The 19,694-nt window shown below is 40.7% G+C and overlaps 1 protein-coding gene across 1 annotated transcript in view; it reads right to left on the reverse strand.

The window, feature by feature from the left end:
- Window positions 1–19,694, reverse strand: part of GRIK2 (glutamate ionotropic receptor kainate type subunit 2) — a 1,523,718-nt gene that overhangs the window by 1,061,093 nt on the left and 442,931 nt on the right. Inside the window, exons 5-6 of the mRNA XM_085611186.1 lie at window positions 12,024–12,077; window positions 4,177–4,350 (exon numbers count right to left, since the gene is read on the reverse strand). Coding sequence (XP_085467312.1) covers window positions 4,177–4,350; window positions 12,024–12,077 — 228 coding nt within the window. The remainder of the gene's footprint in view (window positions 1–4,176; window positions 4,351–12,023; window positions 12,078–19,694) is intronic.

Consider the following 19,694-nt stretch of genomic DNA (forward strand, 5'->3'; position numbering starts at 1 on the left):
GCAATATTCCATATCTAAAATAATCAAAACCAAATAGCATAATTTCAACCCAGTTTTTAACTGTTCAAGTCACATTACATTTAGATTTTCATTTTGATATTAACAATAGCTAACATATCGGAGATCATTCACATTTACATTTATTGGACCTGTATCCTGCAGCAAACAATGAGTCAGAAACCAAATTTTAATAATTTGAATTTGGTTTCTGCCTCATTATGCCACTTGTGAGATACTACACTCATGGGTTCCGATGCTGCCATGTGGCTTGGACGTATTATGCAGATAATAGCATTATGAGATTGACATATATGAAGACAAGGTCCCATATACTATCTGCACTAGTCACATGCTAAACAATAGATCTGGCATCTTGTAACAGTTACCAAATATCTCAATAATCGCTGGGCATCTCGCTGTGAAGTTGGAAGTCTATCAATACCTTTAGCTAACATAAGTGCCAATATACTTAACAGCCCTGAAGAAGTCCCTGTTAAGGGATGAAACAGGTTGGCTACATTGAGATCCAATGAAGAAAATGTTTCTACAAAAAGAACAAGAAGATTGTGAATAAAGAAACTGCTTTTAAGAAAAACTTTCATAGAGTCTGTGCACTATGTAACCTAAACCATCTGGTGGTTGCTGATCAACCTTTTGTAACTCCTCTAGTATTGGTAAACATCTGTAATAAAATTGCAGTGCAATCCAGCAAAATAATTCCTTTGTAATTTTTGCGAAACATTAATTCTATCACTCCCCTGTCACAAAAATGTTTAATGAATATACCACAGAAGTCTGATATATAATGCCCATTTGTTTATTTTTTGTTCTGGAAAAAGAGTAAACAGCACAAAAAGTGGGTTTGCTAGTGAGAATCCTCAGTTTGAAAAGAGCTCACATAGAAACCTCCTGAGACTTGAAGATCACATGTTTAAAATGTAAATGGCTAACTTAGGGCCTCATTACGATGGCGGATGGACTTTAGTCCATCCGCAATCGATAAGGATTTGGGACCAGCCTCCTATGAGGCGGCCTCCCTACAATCCTAATCACGCTGCAACCGCCACCACGGTGGTCGCATCACCAATATTTTGCATTGTGGCGGGGAAGCAATCAGCAGCCCCCACCACAAAGCAAAATAGAGGGTGCAGACACATCCCTGCACTGCGTGACAGGCACCCTGCGGTGCCTGCCACATGGGGCCTGGATAAGTAGGGGGGCTCTATGGTGCCATCCCAGGGTACATGTCCCTGTACCTGGGATTGAGGGGGCCCAATACGACCCCCAAGTTCATTTCCGCCATTCGTTTTGCGGCGGGTTGTCCGCTGCAAAACGAACGGAGGAAAGGGATATCATAATCCCTACGGCAGTGCCTGCAAGGCACCGCCGCAATGTTAGCCAATGTTTTTGTTCTGGCAGGTGGTCGAAAAAGGACCGCCTGTCGGAACCGTGGCGGGTGGTCTTTACGACCGCCATGCTTAACCAACGATGATGGCGGGGGAAAACGGCAGTATGATGGTGGAGGGCCCGCCACTGACCGGCTGACGGTGGCGGTGGCGGGCCCCCGCCTTTCTAATGAGCCCCTTAGTCTTCCATCCTTTCATGGATAAGCTGATATTACATACTGTTCAAGAACCTATTTTGTTTTGCAACTAGCAACTGCTAATGCGCTATTGAAGGTGGTGCTACTTGGTGAGTTGGTCTGATGTGTTCTGTCATTGCAGGGCTTTAAATGGGACATGAAACCTCACTAACTCGCTCATTCAGCATTCATGACAAGTGACTTATCACCCTGGTCTCTGATACATAGATGGGTTATTACATGTGGGTCAACAGCGTGGCTTTGCAACATCTTTCATGGATTATTTTTCCAAATGAATGTGTGGTTAAATAAACATTTGAAGTCTTCATCACACATATACCACAACCCTCTCTGCACTTTGAGGAGAACATTTGGACACCTGAATATTTGTCTACTGTCTAGATAAACTAAACAGACTTCTTTAGAAGGTCCAGACCCAAAGGTGGCACTGCCTATTGGATATTTTTAATACTAATAACACTTTATTGAAAATATTAACAGATTGAAAGTGTTCGAATAACACTTGAAAAACAGCCTTAGTGCTGTTACCTATGTCATTTTTCATTTGAAACTGTACAGAATTGTAGTACAATTAAAGTATAATAGCATTTTTTCAAATTCTGCTGCAGGGACTGTCTTCTGTATTGAGTTTGTTTTAATAAATATAAGGATTATAGAGTAAAGCAGTCTATTTTTTAATCTGTGGTAATCGTAACTTGCCCAATTTAACTACAAAGACAATGACAGCTCTTTGTGACCTTTAAGGCATTTTTCCATAATTTTCTTATACTGCAGCATGGCAGATCATTCCCCAAATGGACAGCTTGCATATATTCTGGTGCAAAATACTTATAGAATGCGTTTTTATATATCATCCCTCAATGCTTCATCATAGGAACCATCCATAATTCTAAAGTAAAAGGTTATGTTAAAAAATTGGAAACCATACAATTCCATTCAAGCTCTTATTTGTAAATTGATCATTAAAACAATGACTTTGTCTAGTACAGAGGTGTTCAAACTCTCTGGGAGGTGCCTGAATTGATCTCATAGGCCGTGGCAGGCACTAGCCAAGAAGGTAATCATGTTGAAAACAGTGCTGTACTTTTAGGGGAAAAAACAGAGAGCCGCGAGCCACTCTGTAATGGGCCATTCCTGACATCCTTTCTAACTCATGTCCTGGATGGGAGCTGGTGTCAAAGGAGGAGGCTCTAAATAACCCCCAAAGTCCCTCCCCAGATATCTGATAAAGTATCACACTGGGGATACTTTTATATTTTAAGGAGCCCGAGCTGCCGATAACATAAATAATTACATGTCCTTCTCTATGAGAGAGGGCTAGTATACTAGCAAGCACATTAATCAGTGTTAATCATTAATCATGATTCCACTGGCCCTCTCATCAAACCAGGGAATGAAATTCACTTGTTTGGGGTCACCTGCTGTACTGTCTGACCTCTCTCAAACAGCACAGCAGGATTTATTGAGGATTGAATCTTAGTCTGCAGGAACCCATCACTCAAGGCTGGATCACCAGCAGCTTGTCCATGCAACTCATCAAAGGAAGGGGGAGGCTTACTTATTTAACTTCTATCCAAGAGGCTCTCTTAGCAAAATTTGGGATGGGATGTATATATATCCCTGAAAAACCAAGGTTAAAATGAATTTATTGTTGGCTTTGATAATTATACCATAACATAAAAGAAAACTCTGAATTTACTTTAAACAAGACTTAAAGTATAGTTATGCTTTCAAACTAAAATTGAAAAATCACTGAAATTCGCAAGGTAGAGTGAGCTCCGTAATCCATAACTCACACAACAGCCATGCAAACCACAACTCACAAACAATAATGTAATAACTTGCCTACCATTAGTTTCATTTGTGTCTACATTATTTGTAAAAAAAAATCAAATTTTAAATACAAATATTCTAGAAATATGTTCACAAAACAATGCCTTTCCCGAATCAAGATTCAGCAAAAAGAAAATCTTCAATTGAAATCAACAGTTATAGTCTTCGTGATCGACCTTGAATTCCTATCCATAAATAATATTGCTGTTTTATCTAGTCTGATCAAAGAAAGATGTTGGCGAAGACAGCAGTTCAGTATAGTGCTCATACCACAAAACGCATATCATATGAAGGATATTTTTGGAGCAACACGTTCATATTTCACACATTTGACCAAAAAGTTTAAAATAGGTTTCAAACCACCCAATTACATTTTTGCATGTATATTTCCCCATATAAATCTTTATTATAAATAATGGTAATTTGGGATGGTGGTTCTAAATATGTTCTACTGTCCTGAAATACACTGCAAGATAGCTTCACTGACTGTCATTCTATGATTACCTTGTAGATTGGAAATCAACTAGCCCTGTCCCAACATCTCAGTAAGACACATCAGTGAATATTCTTAAGGTCATTGAAATACTGTTTTGCAGTTCAAAATGGTAAATAACACATCAGTAAACTATCTACGGTATAATTATTTGTGTAAGTGTTTTGTAGGGTTGTGGCTTGGTTTGGGAGACACTTTTTATCACTCCCACATTGCTACTGTATGCATTCAAGAAGTATGTCCTTACCGTCATATATCCATCCCGCAGTCCAGAGTCATGCTTAGGTGGTGCCTGCAATCGTTCCATGGACCACTTTTCCATGATGGAGACTGCCTGGCTATTTTCAGTGTTTAGGATTCTGAACCCAGTCATGTTTACACCACTGTAACGATAGGGTTCCATGTCAAGAAGAAAGAGATCCTGAAATAGAAATATATACAAATATTTATATAGTGCATCAGCGTACGTTCTCCTACCCTAAACCATCATCGTTGCTCAACATGGAAACTGGTAGAAAAGGCTATTTGAACATTCTCAGAGTCTGTCATCCCAGTGTTTGTCCACAGGGCCCAGATCCATCTCGGGTCGTGAAGATACTCAGTTGGGATATAGTTATTTTTATTTTACAGAGTTTCATATAGCATAGCAGTGGTTATCTTGAAATCCTCATTTTGTAGACCACTGAGGGGCAACCTTCTTTTAAATATTATCTTTGAAGGATTTGGAAACAACAGAGAGACCTATATCCATCCAAATACATCCAATTAATAAGCAAACATTCACCCTGTTAAAATGCCCATCTTGGAGGGCATTGTAGTTGGAAGTCCCATACACATGTTGTGTACATTTTCAAGTGGTGCAAAAAAGGAGCAGGTCCATCTTGCTTTTTTTTCTGCCTCGGGGAGATGGTGTGCACATCTTTTCAGCAAACTTGGTCAATATCCTATATTAAATATTTCGCATTACTTCAAAACGTGATGCTTAAAGATGCTTCAATTGTTTTGCTGCTCCGTTTAACGCAGTAAGGAATAGGGTGCGTAAATTATTTTGAAAAGTGAAAAATATAGATTTGTTTAAGCGGCAAACACAGCATACGCTGTTTCTTATTAGGGAAGGAACAAATACAGTTTTAAATCTGTTTTCTACAGTCCGTATCATGAAAGCTGGAGAAATGAGATAAAATATTTTTTTTTATAATGTATTGCACCATCGGGCAATATGAGCCTTTGGCAAATATTGTCAGATACAATAAGCTTTAGAACAAGAAGCTATGGGCAAACAGGTATGGAACAGCATTGTGATAAATCCCTTCGAGTTAGGTAGGGGCTAATGAGACCAAAGTGTTCAATAACGCAGCATTCTATCCTAAGGCTCTAAAATGCTCTCACATTTATTTGGCAGGGCCCAGTGCAATATAGAGCCAGGATTGCCAGGATCCCAACTGTATATTAAGAAACACACAATTTAAGAACCAGCCAGAGTTACTGTTATATTTAACCAATAAAGATTCAGCAATTAAGTGGTATTGTAAACAAATCAAACAGCTTGTGTTTTATTTTTCTTGAAAAGAATGGCTTGATATGCAGTAATTTCCGGTAGACATCATGGGAGGGTTTTATTGATATTTAGATGTTTACCACATTCTGTCTTCGACGCCTCGGTCTCTCTTCCCTTTCTACTGTACAATGCAAAGCGTTTAATAGGACATTGCTGCTACCGGGAATGTGAGGAGTTCACTGAAGGAGTGCTGTGTTTCATATAAGATGAATGCCTTTTATACTACTTTGTATTTTTTATTTGTTTTCCTCTTCATTCCGCGGAGGCTTTGATTGCAAGGGACTAGGGGACAGATTTACAAGCCCCTTGGGTCATTTTTGCGCCACCGTTGCGTCACTTTTTGTATCGCAGCAGCAGCGTAAAAATGAGGCTCATTTACAATGTGATGCATCTAGGGAGATGCGTCACGTTGTAAAGCCCTGCATCACATTATACATGCGTCAGGTATAATGTATGCAGGGTGGGCGTTCCTACGCAAAAAAGCCTTATAGAAGTGACGCAGTGAAATCTACAAGATTTCACTGCGCTACTTTTAGGACGCCACTGCGTCAAATTCTTACGCCTGCTTGAAGCAGGCGTAAGGAGTGACGCAGCACAATGAGGATAGGCATCCCCCTGCATTGCTGGAGTTGTGTCATGCTTGCGACACGACTCCAGCAATGCGTGACTTTTGCATCAACAGTTGCGTCAGAATTTCTGACGCATCTGTCAATCCTTGCGCCATGGTGCGCCGTATTGTAAATACGACGCATCCATAGTGGCACAAGGGTTTCTCAAAGTGGCGCAGGGAAAGTGACGCATCTTCACAGATGCGTCAATTTCTTGTAAATCTGCCCCTAGGTGTGTAACTCCGGAGCAGAATGCTGAATTTTAAAAAATGTAAACCATTTCAATGGAACAATGCTGCTTGGGAATTGATGGCATGTGTGCTGGGGATTAATCTTTCTGAACAAAGCTGTCTTTCGAATTCACCAAAGCATATGTCTGTTCTATTCGCTTTGATGCAGGTGACACGCCTCTGTCAAATGTTCCCTGTCCTTGCTGCATTTTAGAGGTCAGAGAAGGGAGTTAAATCTAAAATCTGATTAAATAATCTTGTTAAATAATGCTTTTGTGAAGGTAAAGAACTAGTTTCACTTATAAGCAATACTAATAGAAATATTTTTATGCCATAATAAAACATGGGCCACATGTAGAATGGAATGAAATGGAAAGAAGCTGTGGCTCTGGCACTCAAAAGCTAGCACAATCTTACCATCTTGATTTGCATACGTAATGAGGATTTGTATAGCGCACTAATCATCTCTAAGAGCATTCAGGTGCTCAAATACCATACTTTTTGTACGATACGTTATCCTGCACTTCTTTCATATGCACCAGTAGGGAACATCATTCTAAACAGTGCACAAGGCAGAGAAATGTGGAGCCGGGGTACAATTTGCTTGGTGCAGTAGAGCGGTAGCTATTTACGCATGGGGTCACATAAGAATTTATAAGTCATATGACAGTGAACGCTTTAATAGCATGTACAGTTCGATCCAGTTCAAGACGTGTGCTAAGGCCATATGCTTTCTCTTGCGCTTACACCTGTTGATGAATAGTCCAACCGTGAGTCGGTGGATTAGGGGTACCCCCTCCATCTTAACCCCGCTCCTGGATTCTGCTCCTATCTTCCTAGCCCTTTATGACTTGAATTACAATCTGCAGCGAGGACAGGGAACAATAATTTCTTCATAATATCGCAATAGCTGCTTCTGAGCTGTGATAGTAAAAGAAAACTAGAGGCGTGGAAGCAGAAAGAGAGAAGAGGTAGATTCTTGAAGGAGCATATTTAAGAATATAATATGGATGAGGAAGGTTGTCTCCCTGGCAACATACACAGGATGAAAAAATGAGTAGTCACAGCGTTTCAGAAGACATCAGTCTTGCAAGGCACGTTGAGGAAATGGAAGTTAGGGCAAGATCACACGTTCAAGGGTAAGTCGTTTTAAGATCTTGCTCTACTGTGGCTGAAAAGGTGGCCACTAATTTTGACTTTCCACTTTTAGGGCCAAACATCAGCAAGCATCTAACTTATCAAAGTCATCTGGACAATATATGCCATATAATTAAATGGTTTAGCCAGAACATTATTATGGCTCTGTCCAACTCTCTTCTCCATTGGAATGATGCTACTAACTTCCTGGCCTCTCCTGGATTGAAATGCAACTTTTGGTCGAGGATCAAAGTTGAGAATTTGTGCATATGCACCATTGAAGATGAGATTGTATTATTTCATTTGGCTTACTCTAATAAAAAGAGTATAAAATGACACTGAGAATAGATTGTCCAATAATTTATTTTTTAATTATCCACTGACATCCTAATTTGCATGTGCTTGATGTCAGACATGCACCCTTCCTTAGGAGTTGTGCAACATGCCACGTAACACCACCGACCACACGCACAATTTAGAGCAGTGTGTCAGTCTCTAGTGATTTATTATAGAGTTTACGATCTCTATGCTGGCTCAACAAATAAAGTGTTTTTCCCATCGCTTAGATTAAATTATTTAATATGAAAGGGATGATGCTTTCCTGTTTTTCAAAGCAGAGTAAATTCAATGTGTAATATTTGAATCCTACCCATTTCTCCCTAAACACTAAAGTTAATGAAGGGATCAATACACTTGCTCCATATAGCTTCCTTCTAATTGTTAATCAATTTAGAAAAAAGACTTTCTTTGCTATCAGAAGCATGTCAGAGTGGAGATTGGTGTAACACAAGTACCCTCCATGCTGATAAACGATGCATCGCTGGCAACTCTCCTTCCCTCATCATTATTATACATCATTGATTCCCCTAAAGAGCTCTGATGGGATCGAACCTTCTTCACAGACGCGTCTTCCTCTGTTTTATGTACAAACAGTAGTATATCTATTGAGGATGGCACATGCGGCTTCTTAGCGAGAGAGCGCTCTAATATTAGTCTTGATAAAGAGTGGAGTCACAGCATATGTCCTACACGGTCCTTCTCGTTCCTTATCATTTTCTCATTCCCAAGGCCAATTTCATATTTCTGTGAAATGATTGTATCTTGGAGGGATATTTCCCTGAGCCCATTCCCGGCATCCAGTCGGGCGCTAGCATAATAATGACCACGTTCCCCGGAAGAGCCATGATAAATGACTCAACGATGGTAGTTGGGCACAGACCTAATCTCGGAGGTAGTTAGCATTCCAGATTCCAATTAGAGATCTTGAGGTAATCTGTCATAATGCTGGTGACACGGTGGCATCCAGGGAAGGTTTCCCAATGCCCAGGTTTCGCATCACATTCTATTGCTGGCTGGCAAAGTTAGTCCTTAAATTGAAGGAGGAAAGAACATGGAAACACCACAAACTGGTTTCCTGCTGTGTAGAACAAAAAAAATCTTTCTCTTTAAACTTCTGATGCTGTGAGGACGCACTAAATAAATCCGCGCATTATTAACTTAGCCGAATCACATTCGCGTTTACACAAAAATATGGTAAATACATACAAAGGCTCAGTGCACTAATGAGCTGTACCAATAGGCCCCCGAATCAATCATTCGAGAATACGCGTCTCAGAACTGCTGTAATGGCTGTGATCTAAAAATGCATTTGAAGGGTCTTTCGGCACATCAGGTACGAGGTAATTAATAAACCACAGCCGCAGAAAACAAGCCCGTAGCTTGCAAATCGCCGCCGTGCTCTCTGAGGGTGTCAACGGAGGATTGCTTCTTGCCTTAACCTCCTGGGAAGCGCTGGAAGCTTCTGGAAACACGACGACGTGTGTGTATTCTGAAGGATTCCCGCCTTTTTGAGGAAACGTTTAAAAAGGAAACAGAGGGCCCCAGGGCCTCATTAGGCGATACACGAAAAAACACAAAAGAAATGAATTGATATCAAAGGAAGATGTTTTTAATTAGCGTCTCCTCGCTAATATAGAAGCAATTTCGGAAGGCTGTTTATAGGTGCGCCTATTTTCATAAACTGTAATAATTCAAGATGTACAGATATGATCTCCCAGGGAAGGCCAGCTGTGCGGGATCTCCGTAGAGATGGGGAGTGTAACAAAACGAAGATTTGTTCGTGTAAAGGCCGCCCTGCCTGGTACCGTCTTATAAGATACCCCATCTGCCCCTACAACCATTTCTTCAATTTCTGAGCGCCACAGCCCTCTTCACATAGGACCCTGTCTGCGCGCGTGAATACGCTGATTTAAATAATGTCCACGCGGCCACAAAGACCCCATGGATGAAGGAAGAAGGGGGTTTTATGCTGGAGTAACTTTTCCTCTCAGCCTGCTGCATGGAGGCTGTTATTGTCACCCTGATAGATGGTCTTGTTCCTGTGTGTGATGTTTCGGCTTTTGAAACCAGTGATAAAAGCAATCACGTTACGGTTTTGGACGCTGGTCATGAATCATTGCTTTCACACAGAATTATCATTTGGGCCCTTTATAACTAAATCACGTCTAACCTTCAGCGCAGCCCTTGCCAGTCATTTTAAAATTCGAGGACTAAGTTTGGGGTTGCCAAATCTAAATTGACTAATTTTACTCTGTTTTCTTGGCATGCCTATGTGTTGCATTGTGTATTTAGACTTTCGAGTCCCGCAGCTGGGGGAATGGCAACATATTACACAACTATGGGTGCACGTAAGAGGAGCAAGGTGCAGGTGAAGCTTTTGTGCTAGTATTGCATTCTCTCATTTAACTAACCTAAATACTGATCTTCAAAATAGTATGGCTTTAGGGATTACTTGTAGTTTTTTCAATCACTGAAAATATGCTTTAACCACAGTAGCCCTCACAGTATTATTGCATGACAAAAATATTTCATCCACTACATCGACATGAGCATTACAAGTTCAGGTAAGTCTAAGAACGATGATATATATACTTACTTTGATGATGTAGTGATGGGCAATGTAGTGGATGTGGGAATTGTTTAGGTCGGCGGGCTCGATCTTGATACAGAGACATTAAGCCACAGCCCACCATATGCATGTGTGTGTGTACTTGTGACTATGCGTATGCCTCTGTAGTCACACATTTGGAAATATTTTTTGTGTGTGGGGGAAGGGACAATTTTATAACTATGTTTTGATGTCTATAAGTGAGCCTGAGTCAGTGTATGTGTGTGTGTATGAGCGAGAGGGAGAAAAGAGAGAGACAGAGAGAGAGAGCATGAGAGAGAGAGAAAGGGACAGACAGGGAAACTTCACACATGGGTGTGATTTTGTGTAAGAAGTTGTACCCATGTGTTGATCTATATTTGTTTGTCAATATATCTGACTGTCGGCATTTCAGAAACAATGGGTGCACATATGTAGATGTAGGACATGTATGTGAGGAGGACATAGGGAGACTAATGACACAATTCACAAAGGTAAGTTACACTTTTGAGTAAATTTACTGAACTTGTTTAGTAACTTACACTTTTGTAGTGACTTACACTTTTGTAGTTAGCCTAGCACTACATATGGGCAAGCACTGGTACTGCAACACCCTCTCATAGAACATAATGGAAGTAGGCAGTTAACATAAAATCCCAAGGAAAAGAATGCAAAAATAAATGATTGAAAATAGTAAAAATATAAATAAATATAAATTAAAAAACTATATAGAAATATTTAGTATAACTGCAGTTTGTGAATACAGAAAAGTATGAATCTTACTAAAAACTGTAAACTTACTCAAGTGCACTTTGTGAATCAGACGCAGAGTGTTCAAGTAGATTTGCATGAGAGAGCTTTACTACATGAGGATTTATGTTTGTGATCATGTATGCATGAGTATGTTTTTCAGCGACTTTATATGTGTGTGAAAGAGAGAATGTGTGTGCATACACTTGAGTGTTTGTGCATATGTATGTGCTTTATTTAGAGTTTGCAGGCAGGATACTCCATCACAAACATGGTGGATGTCCCGTCCGCCGTATTACATGTGCATTATAGTCTATGCCAATGGTAATATGGCATACAGGGAATCCATCACGTTTTGAGCGATAATCCTATTCACCAAATACTAAATCAGGCCACTAGTGTGTTTCTAAATGGGAGGGAGGTGGTTTGAGCATGTGTAGGTGTGGGCAGGTGAGAGATTTTGTGAAAGTGTGGATGTTTGTAACTGTGTGTATGAGTGAGTGGGATACTATGATCACATATGCTGTTTTATGTGTGTGGCAAAAAGAGCTTGTGGCCGCGTGTTGATGTATTGTGTCTGTGTCTCTTTGTGAATGTGTGTAAATGACATGTACAGTGTAAGAAGCCATGGTCCATTTTCTATGCCTATGTTAACCTGTATGATGGATATTAAATACCTGTTTATTCTTTCAGTGAAAGGAACATTTGACCTTTTGAAAAAACAGGGTACATTAAACAGCAGCGTTATAGTTAGTTTGCAAAACAGCAATGCATTGATCAGTACACACTCTCATAATTAAAAAAGATATCTGAAATTAAACTGTGAATTTTCCAAGGCATTTTTTTTTATATTTTACACAGATTTATGGTTAATACACAACTTACCAAGGTAGTAAAGATGTAATGATAATATTCAGTCATCATTCCCATGGCCAATGCCTAAAACATTTTAAAACGGAGAGATTAGTTATAGCGAGGTCACGTTTACAATTAAACAACACATTTTTTAACACAATCGCTTCAAATTAATGACTATTAATTAAGATTATTAATCAATTTGTTTGAGGTAAAGACAGTCGTTCGAGCTATGCAAAATACAAATGGTGAGTCCTCAAAAACACATTCCTAAAGAATATACCAATTAGCACCATTCAATATTAATGCACTAAAATGACAATCAATGTAACAACATAAGTTTTCTAAATATACATCTTATTACTAAGAGCCAGGACTATACTGCAATGGAATTATGATATTCCTGAGCTTTCCTCTTTTCAGATTCTATTTATTGTGAACTCTAGTGGGGTTTCTCCGGTGTTTTTCGATGTTTTAAATTTTTTTAACAATCAGTGGTTATCAGTGTTTACTCTTTTTTTTCTGTAAAAAGTCATGGCGATGGTATTTTTTGAGTGCATTAAATTCCTACCTTCCCTCCTTAATTGCTGCAGTTAATTCCTGAAAGCCAGCACAAGGACCACTAAGCACTGATTTTAACCATACATATCAGCTTTTATTTATGTAAAAGCATTGCAACAACTGTGCTCTTGCCAGGCATTTGTAAGAGTTGTACAGGGCACTTGAACTTTGTCTTCTATAGAACGATCACTGCACTAGAGCACACGTTCAAAACTTATTTTGACAGACAGACAGTAGGAATGAAAGTTGAACTTGATGATCCTGTGGCTGTATCATGAACATGTTCTACTTTGGAATGCAGGCTCAGAACTGTTATATACAATAGGCCTGGGCAAAATATATATTACTCTGGAGTCATTCATTTAATTTTGGGAATTGTATGTTACGCAAAATTCCTACAAACACTTCATCACACATTTTTGCATACCTATGTGCCATTGGTAGTAAACATTTGCAGCAAAAAGCCACAAATTGCATCATTCACACAGTAACATCAGAACACAAACTGTACTTGTTTGCGGTGTTCATCTTTCAATGTGTCCTCTTGTCAAAATTTGACACAAGAATGCATTTCACAGTAACCTACTTACTTCCTTCTTTTCCAGTTCACAAGGATAGTCTGGTATAAATACCTTTTACTCTTCTCTATGTAGGAGTTCAAAAATGATACTTAAATTTCATTACAAGACCGGAGGCTACATTATGAAATAACTTTTATTGCTGCCCAGACATGCAGCCCTTTAAAGTGTAAGAAATACATCATAAGTTAAAACATTCCAAACAGCATAACAAAGCGCCATGGTAACCAACTATCTTCCTCTTTTGTTCGCTGCTCCTGGACAGTTAAGTACAACTTCTTCCTATCTCCAATAGTTTGATGTCTTTTGAAGAAATTTGTACAAACTAACCTTGTTTTTTCCAGATTCAATGGAAAGGTAGGTAAGCCTATCGACGTAGGCTACACTTTAATAATAATATCGTCTAACAGGTAAGTTAGCTAACCTCCTGTTGAACGATACCCTTCCAATTTATGGTTGGGTGTTTCCCCCCCTTCTTTCTTTGACACAAATCGTCTTATGCGCATCTCACAAAACAGAACCTAGCTCCGACCGGCCCACAATGATTGGCAAAAAGGTTTAACTCACCTCACAGCTGTGGGCCCAGAAACGGCTGTCTCACCTCTTGACGGCACACACCCTCTAACGGGACCCGCCAAGACAAAATTAGACCCTGTGAAAGGGCCTTCTCCGGCTCGCGCTGTGCGTCTCCATGGCAACACACACCACGGAGCGAACGGACAGTGTGTCAGCCGTTCAGTCCAGCCTCAGCAAGACTGCAATTTGAATAGCGCTAATGGAGGGACATTTAAAGCAGTTTAAAGACAAGGGGAATATTTAAACCAGTATTAAGGCTATACAAAAAAAAGGGAAATTCCACAAAACGACACAGAGCTTAATAGTGAGACCCCCTCACAGAGAACTCACTTATGAATCTCTTTGAGAGACAGCTGAAGTCATCCTTAAAGGAGGTAGTAGAGGCAGCACTTACAAAGAGGAAAAGAGATATTCCTGAGGAAGAAACAGCAGTTTCTTCTGGAGAGGAGGACCCACTCCCTAAAAAAGGCGGTAAGGTCTTAAAAAAGTCAAAGCACCTTGAGCCTCATGGTAGCCTGCGTGCTACAAGTGACCAGGTTTTATCCATTGGTAGCCTGTGCGCTACAGACGAGCCGGGTGCCTCTAGCGGCACAAAAAGAATGAGCGACCTTCATGGCGCAAAGAGTGCAGGTGTCCTTCGCGGCACACAGAGACCAGATGTCCTTCGCGGCACAAGAGACATCACTCCTTATGATGACGACTACTTGTCCCCAATTGACATTGATGATGAGGCTGATGAGTAATTTTTCGATCCTCTAGAAAAAATTGATGATGACCTCCTTGACGAGGACTTAGGGCAACCCAACAACTCTGAATCCATTAAGGACCAATCAGGGATGGAGATTTTTAACCCCTCCAAAATTACCCATCCTAGAGGATCCGACTGGTGGCCCTTGGACCACGTAGCCAAATTTATTAAGGTTTGGATTAGGAAACCCCTTGAGAGGGATTCACAAAATCTTTTGAGGTCCGAATGCCCTAGACCCTTCTTGGACAATAAGGCAGGTGTGACTCCCAACCTAGATCCAGAGTTATTGACCTTTCTGTTTAAAACAGGAAGGGACCCTCTTAAGGGTCTGGAACGCTGCCTTAAGCAGTGTCAAGATAAGTTACTGGACACGCTAGGCCCCCTTGCTAGAATTCTAGACCTTGCAGAGGAGTCCTCCATGAATGGCACTCCGGTTGACACCGAGCTTCCTACGAGGATGGAGTCAACGTGCCCTATGCCTCCGCGGAAATGCAAATACAAGCCTTACCTCCAAAAGGCAACGGGCCATTTTCATGCGGATGAACGTCAATTTATGGGACCTGGCCAATAAAGACATACAGGGAGACTCGACTGGGCTACTCTTCGGGGAGACCTTTATTAAAACCCTTGGCAAATATGTTGCCACCTTCTCCGCATTCAGTAAGGCCCAAACCAACATGAGACAAATGTTTCAGCGGTAGAGTTTTTGGAAGGGCTGACAGGGCAGGACCGACAGCCAGCCGTGGATACAATAGGTCCTCCTTCTATCAACAGAACCAACGCGGGTATGGAAGATACTTCCGCGGGAACAATAGCTTCTTCCCTCAGAGGGGCCGCAACAGTCGCACATGAGGCGGAGGCAACCGGGGCAGATTCCAAGGCCAAGGACAACAAGGTAAGGACCCTTCCTCCTGTTTCTTCCCTCCCAAAGGTAGGGGGAAGGCTTTCTCTTTTCAGCCAGAATTGGTCATCAATAACCCACGATGCCTGGGTACTAGAAACTGTAAAAGGTTTCAAAATAGACTTCACTACTACTCCTTACCAGGCCTTACAACCCAGAGAACATACCCTGGACCATGATCAATCCGCTCTGGTGGACGCAGAGGTGAGTCAAGTGCTAGCCAAAGGGGCAATTTACATTGTCTCAAATACTGGCCCGGGCTTTGTGAGTACAATATTTCTCGTGAAGAAAAAGGAAAAGGGTTGGCATCCCATAATAAATCTAAAGGATCTAAACACCTTTCCTGTGTACAAACACTTCAAGATGGAAGGTATCCATCTTCTGAGGGACATCCTCCAAGAGAAAGATTGGCTCTTATAACTAGACATCAAGGATGCTTATTTTACAATCCCTATGGATCTGGAATCTCAGAAATACCTAAGGTTTGTATGGAGAGGTGTAACCTACCAATATCGTTGTCTCCCCTTCGGCCTCTCCTCAGCACCTTGGTGTTTCACCAAGATCCTGAGACCAGTGGTGGCCTCTCTGAGGAGAAGAGGAGTTTGACTGATTATCTACCTGGACTACATCTCACTGATGTCTCAAAGCCAGGAAGAACTGCGAATTCACATGAAATGGACTGTGGACCTTCTAGAGAGTTTAGGATTCATCATCAACATAGCGAAATCTGTTATGACTCCTTCGCAAAACCTTGAGTTCCTAGATTTCTGGGTAAACACATCCTCGGCTCAGTTGCAACTCCCCTTGAAGAAATTATCAAAGATAAAGAAGGAAGTTTCTTATGTTTTATCCAAAGACACAGTGAGCTTGAGGGAACTAGCATATCCTCATCCATTCAAGCAATTTCATCAGGGCCCCTTCACTACAGGGCCTTAAAGAGACTAAAATCTTCAGGCCTGAAGAAGGGTCTTTGGTACTCAGACAATGTTTCCCTGTCTCCGGAGGCTCGAGAGGACCTCTTATGGTGGTGGAACAACCTAGACAGTTGGAATGGGAAAGCAATATTCGGAAATACTCCGATCACATTCTGGAATCTGATGCGAGCAAATTAGGCTGTGGTGCCAGATTAGGAAAGATAGAAACAGGGGGGAAATGGTCCCAAGAGGAACTCACTTTACACATAAATTGTTTCGAGATGTTGGCGAGCTTGAACGCCTTAATGAGCTTCAAGTCAGCTCTGAAAAACAGTGTAGTACTAATCAAACTGGACAATTTTACGTCCGTCTCTTACATCTACCGCTTGGTAGGAACAAGGTCAAGGACTCTGACAGATCTAGCTAAGCAGATTTGGTACTAGTGCTGGAGTCAGATAATAATTCTGAGAGCAGAATTCATCCCGGGCCATCTAAACACAAGGGCAGAGGAATTCAAGGTTCCTAAGAGACTCGAGCGATTGGAAACTGAATCCATTAGTCTTCCAGAGAATTCAAGACCTATGGGGCCCATTCAAGATAGATCTTTTTACCAGCAGACTGACATTCCAGATAGATCAGTAGTTCTGTTGGAGACCAGACCCCCTAGCAACTGCAGTGAACGCTCTTCTCCAACCTTGGAACATACTGAGTAGCTACGCCTTCCCTCCCTTCGCACTAATCCAGGGAGTCCCCTTGAAAGTGTAAATGGAGTGTTGCCGCATTGTTCTAATTACTCCCTTTTGGAATTCTCACATATGGTTTCCAGGTGTGATGGAATTGGCGATTGAAGTACCGCGCCTTACCCCAGAGAGTTTAGACCTCTTTCAGGGCCTAGAAGGAGCGGTACACCCTCTTCTCTTAGAAGGAAACATGAACCTTCTTGCCTGGAAGATTTCAGGGGTTCAAGAAGATACTCAGGCCTTTCAGGAGAGGCTAAAAGCCTACTGGATGAGTCATGGGCTCCGGGAACGAGGAGAAGATACACCGGTGCATTGAAAAAATGGTGTAGTTGGTGCCTGGAAAGGGATATGGATCCCGTGGACGCACCTGTAGTAGAAGTAGCAAACTACTTAGCCTGACCTTTTTAATTCAGGGCTATGTTATAGAACAGTAAATTGTTACAGATCAGCAATTTCTGCAGGACATTCCTTGTTAAATGACTTTTCTATTGGTACTGATCCCTTAATATTTAGAGTGATGAAGGGAATAGGACTTAAACGTCCCCCTAAGCCCAAATATAATTCTTTATGGAGCGTAAACCTTATCTTCGACCTTTTTTTTCTCCTGGCCAGATAACTGTTTCCATACAAGGAAACAATTATCCATTAAGCTAGCTACACAACTTTGCCTAATATCTTTTAGAAGAGTGTCTGATGTTAAGGGGTTAGAGATATGTAAAAGGATTTATTCCCCGGATGGAGTGTTGTTAGAAATATGGAAAAGGACCAAGACCAGGTCTGAGAACATTTTCTACCCTTATTTTTAGATTGTCCCAAACTATGTGTGGTAAGTTGTATGACAGTGTATGAACGGATAATGATTGTTTTTAGACCTAGCATTGAAAGCCAACTACTGATTACCTTTGTCAAACCCTATAAGGCAGTCTCTTCTGCTACAATTTCGAGATGAGTCAGAACAGTGATGTTGGAACAGGTATAGATTTATCCAAGTTCGGCGCACACTCTTTCCGTGGCGCTATGGCCAGTAAAGTATTCTGAGGTAGAGGATCCCTTTCAGATATTCTTAAAGCAGCAAATTGGTCAAATGCTTCCACTTTTGTTAAATTTTACCTTAAACCTATAGAACATGTAAGCAATATAGCATTAAAAAGCTTTTAACTTGCATAATGTAGCCCCCGGTCTTGTAATGAAATGACGATTCTCCAATTATCATACAGAGAGAATCTTGATTTCATTAAAGACAACAAAGGCTGACATTATCCCTCCCACCACTCCCTGGTGGATGGTTTGTTTAGAGATGTTTGTTATCAGAAATGTTTATTCTTGCTATTATACTTTTTTAATGCCATATTGTCTTTATTCTATTTGTCATACCTGGAAACAAGTATTACTTGCATTCCCTTCTCTCTTTCAGACTCTGCTTCCTTGTAAAAAGTTCATAGTGCCGTTTAATATGGAAAAAGTTGAACCTACAGTTACTTTACCTTTCGCAGCTAGGAAGATAGCTGGTTACCATGGCGCTTTGTTTGGAGTGTTTTTACTTATGATGTATTTGTTACACTTTAAAGGGCTGCATGTCTGGGCAGCAATAAAAGTTATTGCATAATGTCAGCCTCTGTTGCCTCCGTTGTCCTTAATTAAATCAAGATTCTCTCTGTATGATAATTGGAGAATCGTCATTCTTTACTTAATTTTGTTTATACTGTCATGGACGTTCATTTATCAAAATGCCAGGAGTGGCAGAGGTGACATCACACTCTAGTTGATGTCCTCGATGAAATCACAGGAAATTAGATTACATGAACTATGACCCTGGTAATAACATAGAAAGTGGTCAAATGAACACTAGCTTGAAATGCAAAATTACAACATCAAATGCAAAGACGTAGCACCTAATGAGTAGCCACTCATATACATAAACTCAGCATTGCACACTAAGGTGCAGCTCCATCTGCCTTAGCTGAGCCCCAGGTGACGAAACACTGTCTCAGCTTGAAGCCCCAGTGTCCAGGCATAAATCACAGTCTCAGAAGCAGAGCAACAACAATTACTAGAAGCTTCCATTGCACAAAGAGTGTCAATAAACTGGAAAAAGTAGGACAAAACAATTGTAAATTTTATAAAGCAACTTCCAAACTAAGCTGTAATAGATAAGATAAATATAACGTAAAATCCCCGCTGTTACATTTAATCCACTGAATGAATAAAATTTTGTCAAGTGAAGTTTCGACTCTTCACCCTATTTTGGAAGCAAAATCCTTATTTGATCCACCAGTATTTGAAACTGTCACTTGGTCCATGGTTCAAAATGTACAAGGTGAACGTGTTTGAAAAAAACAAATCTTATTAAGCTCAAATTAAATACAGACAGATTAGACTTGACCAAGGTATGAGAACTTTCCTGCAAATATTTTTCTTGAGCCCTGTTGTCTATATGGGCTATTACCAACGTGTATTTAGGAGTGCTGGGATAAACAATAACTATACATTCTATTGAAAAACGATCTGACTTTACTCTATGGTTTCCACATCATCAGGTGTACATGAAAATCTCAGACTTCTCTTCAACTTCACCTATTCCCATGATCAATCAGGCGTTTGTTAAGCGCGGCTACTCACCCGTAAGGGTCTCAAGGTGCGGGAGGGTTAGCAGGCTCCAGTCCATCAAGGGGGGCGTCTGTCG

This window comes from Triturus cristatus, chromosome 6 (assembly GCF_964204655.1).
Source record: "Triturus cristatus chromosome 6, aTriCri1.1, whole genome shotgun sequence".
Lineage (NCBI taxonomy): Eukaryota > Metazoa > Chordata > Amphibia > Caudata > Salamandridae > Triturus > Triturus cristatus.